Below are 9,346 nucleotides of genomic sequence, written 5' to 3' on the forward strand. Positions count from 1 at the left end.
ACTTTCTGAAACACAACACAACAAACAACACAACCCCAGCTTACAAACGTACTAAATCCGAAAAACCACACCGACACCGCACAAATGCTAGCAGGACACTTCATGTATATATACCCGCCAGCCGCGGGATGCCGATGCCGCGGTGAGGCGCGCCTCTCATTGCATGTTTACAAAACTACGCGTTATTATTTCCAAAATATAATACCGCGAAACACTGGAACGTAAGCAATTGCACATATCTTCATGTTTACTTTATTGTTGCAAGCTGTAACTAAACAAAACGGAAATCTGGAATGGGTTGCGCGCCGCGTTTCGGCTGCCTCCGGTGATTGACGCGTTTCTCCCGGAGGTACGCAAAGAGGGAGGGGCGCCGCTGGCGGTTGGCCGAGAGCGACCAAAACATCTGCGCCGGCCGTATTAGGTGGGCATAGCAGGCGATTTTAGATTATCGCCGTTGTTGGAGACACGTCCAGTAGTCTGTCGCGAAATATTTACTGGCATAATTCGTTCCTTTCAACCATGCATGGCACTTAGCTTGCGCAAATCAAAACACAGTGACGAGCGGTTGCGCGTGGTTGATGCCGCTGGCTGGCGCTTGTTCGGAACCGCTGAATAGTCATGTTGATCACCGTGAAGAGTGAAAGCGAGCGGGTCGTGAAGTACCAACCCGTGCGGCTGAGGGACGAACTGGTTGTTCCGAGGGAGAAACTGCGCGGCTCGAGGTACGAACAGTGAAAGTTGCTCCCTTTTGCTACTTTTTTTTTTTCTCGGGCTGCACAAGTGTGAAGATACATGCGGAGAGAGAAAGATACGTGTGTGTGTGTGTGTGTGTGTGTGTGTGTGTGTGTGTGTGTGTGTGTGTGAGAGAGAGAGAGAGAGAGAGAGAGAGAGAGAGAGAGAGAGAGTATGTGTGTCTGTGTGCGTGCGTGCGTGCGTGCGTGCAGGCGCTCGGGCGCGCGTGTGTTTGTGTGTGTGTGTGTGTGTGTGTGTGTTTAAAACCTGATTCAAACAAAGTAACGTAATTTGGTTAAAGTCAAGTAAATAGTTTGTCCCCAAATATTGTAAACCTGTCCTGGTATTTAGCAAAAACCAATATGAATTAATTGAAATCGGACTCCAGGACGAAGGAAAAAGATGTTTGCGTTAAATTCAACTTGAGACAAAGCGTGTCAAAACACTTTTAGTGGTCATCCTACAGAAGCTCGTCAACAGACAAATGTCAACAAAAATGAGGTAGACTTTCTATATACAACCGTCAACAGACAAATGTCGACGTGAATTAAGTAGACTTTCTACATACAACAGTCAACAGACGGGTGTCAACATACATTCAGTAGACTTTTTACAGACGACTGTCAATAGAATGTAAGAGTATGTAGGATAGCAATAAAGTTGGTAGGATGTCAACAGAACGTCTACAGAATGTAAAAAAGCATTTTTGTAAGGGCTTCGGACATGGGGGAAGCGCAGATTTCTTCGCAGTCGTTCTATGCATGTCCCGGTTGAAAGGATCGTCATCAAGCATTTCCATAGCGTTCAATGCTTAAACACAGGCTCGCCTGTCCCAACGATACTCCACCTCCCTCGCTTCGTGACTCAAACCAAACTTAAAGGGGCACTGACACAAAATTTTGAAGGCGAGAAAACGTCGGAGATAGATTGGTGGGAACACATATACATCATCTGCAAAATATCAGCGGCGAATACAGCCTAGAACATATTTAAAATCAATTTTGAAGTGTGCGAAACGCAACCGAGCAGCCAGCAGAGGACCACGCGCAATTGTAAATAAACAACATCCAAACACGTCACGAGTTTGTGTTTGCCGCTTCCGCACTACCGGCGTTTTACGCGGGCTCGCCCGGCTCGCCGCTCCAATCGGAGGGCCGGAGGGCGGAGCTTCTGCTCTCGAGAACGAACGACCCGATCGTTGGCGGCGGAGGCGCCGTGATTTCGTCAGCTAATCGGGAGGCTGGCCGCGACCAAAGTTCTACAGCGATTCCAGGCACTCTGTTTCTATTACTGTTTATTACCATTGGATGCGAAAACGCGCCGGAGGCACGAAAAGCTCACTGAGCTAGCAGCACGGTCGCTGCGCAGGCGGCGGCCACGGCCGCGAAGTGGCCCAGGCCGGCGCAGGTAGCTCGAGTGATAGCTTGTTACCGCTGCACGAAATTGTCCCCAAGTCCCGACCATAGTGGCTTACATGAGAAAGGAGTTAATGATGCGATGGCGGGTTGCATTAAAAATTGTCATCTGCACCGCTTACGAGAGCGGCACTCGAATATCCGCCGCAGTGCTGAGCCGAACACATCTGTAGGCGGACCTGTAGGCAGACCGGCCGGCTGCTCCCAGCGCGCGTCTTGCCACCCACCGTCTCGAGCGTCGCGCGTCGTTCTTTAGCCGCAGTAGCATTTGCACTCGCAGCGCCTGCGTCACATTCACGGTCGCTTTTTAATTAAGCGCCTCACGAGATCAGTACGTGGGGGCATTCGCAGAAACTGCCGTCGATGCGGATTCGACAGTGCTCGGCGGATGTGGCTCAAATAAATAAATAAATAAATAAATAAATAAATAAATAAATAAATAAATAAATAAATAAATAAATAAATAAATAAATAAATAAATAAATAAATAAACGAGACCGAAGGCTTGTGATCGTCATGTAGGCATATGCGATTTGGGGAAAATTCGTGCACCTGTCTTTTGGCCAATCGTTCTACGGTGGATAAAAATATCGACGCCATAAATGTCGCAAGAGATCAACACAATAGTTGGCTTTTTTTTTTTTTTTGACTTTTGAGTTTTGACTTTCGAGTTTTTAAACTCAAATTCAAGCTTTGCGACCTCGGCACAAGAAAGGGTGGGAGAGCTTCGCCTGATGGAGATGCTGCCCAGTAGACCAATTCCCGTTTAGGGGGAACTTTCCGAGTCTGCTGGTCTTTCGGGAAAACGATCGGAGACGAGCATGCGCACGGATATTCAGAACTAAGGGGACCCCCATACCAGGCATCTTGCTCTGCTGAACGTTATCGATAAAACTGAACGCAAATCTTCATAATTTCATGAGCCTGAGAGTGTCCGACTATCGTTGCTATTTTACCAAAATATGTGAAATTCGTGAGCAATTTTTCATTCGCACGAACGTTGTTCTTGGACTTGACGAGTGATTCGAGAGTGAATATGCGAACGCACCATAGAGGAATATCCCTTATTCCCGTCTATTTATAAGCGCCAATGTACTCCCAAGGGGTTTTCTTGTTTTGCCTCAGCGAAGTTTTGGCTTGGGAAAAAAAAAAGCGGAAGCGGAGCAGATGGGACGGGAAGAGACGGGAAGAGTGTTTGTCTACTTCTCTTCCTCTCCCTTCTGACGCACTGACGCTTTTTTTCTTCTTCAAAGTTATGCACCAACCAGCACAGGTCTTAACTGTTCGAAGGTTTTGGCGTCACTTAGAAGTGTAGCAAAGGCACTGTTTCCAGCTGCTGAAAAGGCGCACCAACACGTAATCATACTGCATGAGGTCATCGCTTAGAAAGTGTATCCCGGCTTCATTCCCCGAATTTCTTTGATCAATCTCGCAAACTTTAAATATTTAGTTACGGTGTGATCTTTGCGAGATACAATTATCAACACATTGCTCCAATACGCACATTGTAGCCGAACTGCGCTGGAAGTTGCAATTTCTTCTCGAAGTATATGCAAATATAAAAATGTGCAGTGCATGCCGGTCGGCTTGCCACAGGTATACATTCAATGCCCGACGGCTTCGCGAGCCGATGTAAACCAAACCGAGGCTTTCAAAGTTCACATTTCGGGGTTTAACACACCGGAACTACATATGTCTATGAGGCGAGCAGTAGTAGACGGTCCCGGATTATTTTGACCACGTGGGGGTATTTAACGTGCGCCGAAATCTTGACACACAGACGTGTTTTTTTTTTCTTTTTGTTACCACTTGGACGCACTGAAATTGGCTACCCCTCTGGCCATCTCCGAGCAGTAGAGATTGTGAGAGCTGTCGTAAATGGAAGACTACATACGCAGTCAAACAAACAAAAGGTTTGGTGGCTCCGACAAAGGATGCAGGAATCGACGCAACACAAAGCATGTCTTTAAGTATGTACATGTGTCGTCATAAGTCATTGGAAACAAGAATTTGGGAATATCACTAAATATTTGTCTTACTGGCTTTGTGACAGTCATTGCTGGTTTACTGGAAGCTTTCTTTACTAGAGAGGACTCCTTTAAATGTACACCGATGCAGCCAGACAGTTCCCGGAAGCAGAAATTTCAATACATTCATGACACCGTGTTCCAATTACTTTTGATGGCAACTGTACGAGTACACACACACACACACACACACACACACACACACACACACATACATATATATATATATATATATATATATATATATATATATATATATATATATATATATATATATATCAAGGTTGCAGTCGTCATTGCCAGTGCTATTCGGCTGTTTCCGAAAATATTTAATAGTGCCGAATAACGTGTGCTCATCATGTTTCTTTGATATAACGCACCGCACGCGTTATGCGGAGATGTGGGTTCGACTCCCGCTCCCGGAAAAACGGCGGATTTTCTCTCGACTTATATTTTCGCCTATTTATCACTATATCAAAGAAACATGATGAGCACACGTTATTCGGCACTATTAAATATTTTCGGAAACAGCCGAATAGCACTGGCAATGACGACTGCAACCTTGATATGTGTCCTTACAGAGTCCCTCGTCCCGTATCTATATATATATATATATATATATATATATATATATATATATATATATATATATATATATATATATATATATATATATATATATATATATATATATATATATATATATATATATATATATATATATATATATATATATATATATATATATATATATATATATATATATATATATATATATATATATATATATATATATATATAGTAAAAGCTCGTTAATTCGAACTCGAAGGGGACCACAAAATTGTTCGAATTAGCGGGTGGGAGCTAGAATGAATGGAAATCACGCCACACTGCGCGGGAACACAAAGAAGCCACCTCTGGACTCGTTATCGCGAATTAGGCGCTACTACACGTTTGTGGCAGGTGATTACGTACATAATTTTTCGTAAATAGTAATGGCATGCGCCGGAGCCCTGGCGCCGGTGGCGCGGCCTCTGTAGAAGCGAAATAAGCTGTTGCAGGAGCGTAGCGCGCGCGCCACACTGTTTTTTTTTTTTTTCGTTTCGTTGTTTTGCGTCTCTAGTAAACGTGGTTTGGTTTGGATTTGCAACACATTCTAATCCCTCTGGGCAGACTCCTTCTGCGAGAAGCGGCGGAAACAAGGGGAGCGTAGTTGGAATTAACCGGAAGTTCGAATTAACCGAGTCGGAATTAACGAGCTTTTACTGTATATACAAAAAGAGCGAGCTGTGACGGGTATCTTAAGCGAAAAAGTATCCCAACAGAATGGAATAGAAAAAATGGAGTGCGCTTGCAATTGAAATCGTGTAAACAAAAAATCAATAAAGGCACTAATAAAGCGGCAGCATTCCGGAAAGCCGCTGCTGCTTTTTCTGTAATTTACTACGGTACAAAAGCATATGTGTCTTACTTGTGCAACCACAATGCGTCCCCACATTACTATGTTAAATTTTCGTGGAAAACGAATGATCTTCGCGTCTTATGCGGGATCAGGTCTGCACTCACTTATTTTGACCGACAATGGTGGTGACAAACACGTGCATTAAAACAAGGTCTGGCCTTCAGACCCGGAGCTCGCCACGCGTGAAGAGAAAAAAAAAGTCAGTGGCTTCTACCCGTTTTTTAGCGAAAAAGGGGGTGGGAGGCTAGGGGAGGAATGTTTAGTGTTCGAAGACGTGAACGCGTGGATGAATTGCAAAACATGCTTTCTGGGCATGTACTTGCGCAAGTGAGCTAGCCACTCATGGAGTAAAAAAAACATAAAATAAGTTAACTTCTGCAATGTTCAATATGTCAACCGTTCTTAGAAACTGCTACGCGTACGCATGCTCGAAATTATAAAGCCGATCCACCGTAAAGACGCCTTTTCATATCTCGGGTGAAAAAAAAAATACTAGCGAAATACGCGCCTTCGAATTTATTTGTATTTTTCATAAATAAATAAAAAAAAACGCGGTTACCGCTTCACTGCGCCTATACCGGTGGTTGGGCATTGTTTACGACACCTATAAGCAAACATATCATCACGCGCTTCTTCCAAACCGCATCAATTCGTCTCCCGGAAGCGGGCGGAGAATTTCGCGAAACGCCAACGCTAGCGCCCGGCCTTTGTGCTGTCGGTGCGCATCCACGCTTGTCGCGACCCCGCGACGATAATGCCCGTCCTTTCGCTTTCGTTCCGTGCATGCGCACATCGAGGCTCCGCACGCCTTTACGGATTCAGTGCTGTTGTTTTCTTCGCTTTCTTTTTGTTGTTGTTGTTGTTCACAACGAGTCCCGAATTTCGTGCAGAAAAATCTTTTTTCGAGAGCCCTTCAATGCGAATCTACGTATTTATCGAGTACCACTTCTGCTTCTCATCGTTCCATATTTCCCTCTCCGGGGCCGGGTTACCTTTCTTCCCGCCTCCTGTGCCGTTGACGGTGCTAATGTCTATTTTCCCGGAATTCTAAGACTCTCTGTTCTCGTTTGAAACTGGAATAGCGAGAGGCCGGCAACAGAAAATGTAACAGAGCAAGCCAGGAAACAAGGCGTAAGTGCGAGTTGTGTTGGTTACGCCCAAGGCACTGCCACGCAAAAGAAAACATTTGTAATTTGCGTTCGAGATATTTTTCACTGAGAATGGAACATCATAAATTGTATTAAATCGACGTTTCTTTTACCTCGGTGATGGCTCCGGGTAAAAGTAACAACAAAAGTACAAAAACGCCTAGCGAAAAAAAATGTTTATTGCTCTTTCATAATGATAACGAAGACTGTGCACTCGTTGAACGTGATATAAAACCGTACTTTACATGCATTAGCATAGCGCAAAATGAAAGAAAAAGCGAAAGGGAGCTTATCTGCAGCTTCGAGTTGTAGGCTCCACTGCCTCGGCAAAGGCCCTCTTTTGTACGGCTTTTCATGTTCGCAGTGGAGGCTGACTGTTTGTTACGACTTCTCAAGCAACGTCTGAACCCGAGATGAATTAAGTGCGGATGCATGGCAAGGGTCGTCGACACCCCCGTCGGGTCCAGTGCCCTTTTCGGTTCCCGACTGCCTGAGCAAACGGGGTCACACAACGCCAAGCATTTGTCTCAATGGCACCACGACGGCTCTACAAATCCTGCGCGAAACCAAGCGCTCATGGCAACACAACAGGGTGGCAGAGTGGCGGCGATTCGCAATACCGAGAACGTCTTGAGGCAACCTCTGGGGACCGTTAGGCTTAGCTACTTCCTGTGTTGAAAAAAGTGGTTTCGTACTTGTGCTCCGCACGAGGCAACCTAAGCTTCTCTGCATCGACGGCGGGGACTGAACATTCCCGAATGCCACCGAGTTTTTGGAACAGTGAACGCTGCCTCTCAGCGCAGTGTGTGCGAGCACATTTTTTTAATGTAGCAATACCTGGCACCTTGGCTGCGTTCGAGGTTCCACAGAGACGTGTAGGTGTCATGCCGGTGTTTGTTTCTGCCCGACAGCGAAGAAAGCGTCGGCACCTCGCCCAAGACGGGAGCGGTGAGCAGCCATTTAGGTGTTACTGCAGCCTTTTGCGACTGCTGTTTGCGGACGACGTTTCGTGGGGGCAAGCAGTACGGCATGCGAAGAAGAAGAAGGGAGCGACGACGGCCGAGCGGGGCACGAGGCCTAGCAGCTACTCACTTGAGGATCTCCTTCTCGCGGTCCTCCTCTTCCTTCTGGCGTGCCATGACGGACTCGATGATCCTGCGCTCTTCCTCGGTCAGGTGGCTGAGGTCTGGCATGGGCGGAGGCCCCGCGCTCAGGGGGGGCCCCGCTTTCGGCGCCGCCGCCGACGTCATGGGTCGGGCCGCCGGCAGCACGGAGCCGAGGGGCCCCTTGGGTCCTCCGAACAGCGGGAACGAGAACAGGCTGGCAGCCGTCGGACGCGCGGCCCCCGCGACGCTTCATTGGGCAGCTACGGGGCCGGCCTCGCGAGCCACTGCCGCCCGGCGACACATCGCAGGACAGCGCGCGGACGGCCGCGCGCTCCTCCTCACGCCGCCGAGCGCCCGCCTAGGCCTTCTTCGCCGCCCGCGACGCGCTCACCGCACTGCTCACACATGCGGGAACCAGCCACGGGAACCACAGCCGCACACGGGAAGCCGCACAGCCTAGCCACGGGCAGAAGGAACCGCCGCCGCGCAGCACACTCCGCGATCGCCCCGCGAGGCCACAAAAAAACCAAACGCTCCGGTGTTTCGCCCCCGGCTCTGCTGCTGCTGCTCGGCTGCCGAGGGTCGGCGGCGGCGGCGCAGGCGGCGCGCCCTGACGTCAACGCGCCGTCGCCGCGGCCAATGGGCGCACCCGACTTCCGCGGCATCACGCGCGCCCGTCACTTCCGCCGCCGCCGCCGGGAGCCTCGGCCGTGGGTCTCAATGGAAGGCCCAGCGTCGGGCTGCTGCGCCGCCGGCAGCTGCGCCTAGAGCCCACTCCCCAGACGGCACTTGCGAAAACTATTCCGCACCGTCGCCGCTTGTCGCCTGTCGCGACGTGTCTCCCTCACTGACCACTTGACCTTCCCCTCGTTCCCAGCGGAGCCTGTGCGGGCAGTACCTGCGTATCGTAGACCGAGATATCTAAAGAAAACCTTTATTAGCGTTCAGGACGACAGAGACTTCACTGCAGTCCGGCAGCCTCACTGAACTGTACATGGATGCGGCAGTGCATGGGCCGCGCGAAGCTGCGCGGGCACCCGAAAGGGTACTTCACCACGACATGACTCGTTGAAAGGAGAAGCCAGCTTTTCGCCAAAACGTGGGTTCGCAATTTGCAGAAATGTTTAGCGGGCTGCGCTCGGTGCCATGGCAATAAAGTGTGAGCCTGGGTACAAACTCTACCGGTAGCGTCACGATTTGAGTCACTGCTTAATATTATCATAGTACAAGAAAATAGTTCTAAGAATGCAATGATAGCAGGTAACGATATAATAAGTTTATTAGGTAGTGGGTGGTTATGCGCAGCTTGTAGTCTGTGAAGCGCATGCGATAAGCCATTCAGGCAAATGCTTAGCGGTTCCTAATAACGTATTCCAAGCCTTTTCAAGCCGTTGTCCTTCAGACACCGGTGGAGTTTGTGGGATGCCTGGCGGGTGTCCGGCACTTGCCGCCTGCT

General features: G+C 48.5%; 1 protein-coding gene across 2 annotated transcripts in view; it reads right to left on the minus strand.

The window, feature by feature from the left end:
- The window catches only part of Rim (Rab3 interacting molecule), a 136,240-nt gene extending 127,757 nt beyond the window's left edge, over positions 1-8,483 (minus strand). For both annotated transcript variants that reach the window (XM_077702536.1, XM_077702537.1), the window contains exon 1: positions 7,877-8,483. In XM_077702536.1, the coding sequence (XP_077558662.1) occupies positions 7,877-8,034 (158 nt within the window). In that variant the 5' untranslated portion in view covers positions 8,035-8,483. The remainder of the gene's footprint in view (positions 1-7,876) is intronic.
- Between the last annotated feature and the right edge of the window lie 863 nt (positions 8,484-9,346).

This window comes from Haemaphysalis longicornis, unplaced genomic scaffold (genome assembly GCF_048455015.1).
Source record: "Haemaphysalis longicornis isolate Haplotype H1 unplaced genomic scaffold, Haemaphysalis longicornis Haplotype H1 scaffold_3, whole genome shotgun sequence".
Taxonomy (NCBI): Eukaryota; Metazoa; Arthropoda; class Arachnida; order Ixodida; family Ixodidae; genus Haemaphysalis; species Haemaphysalis longicornis.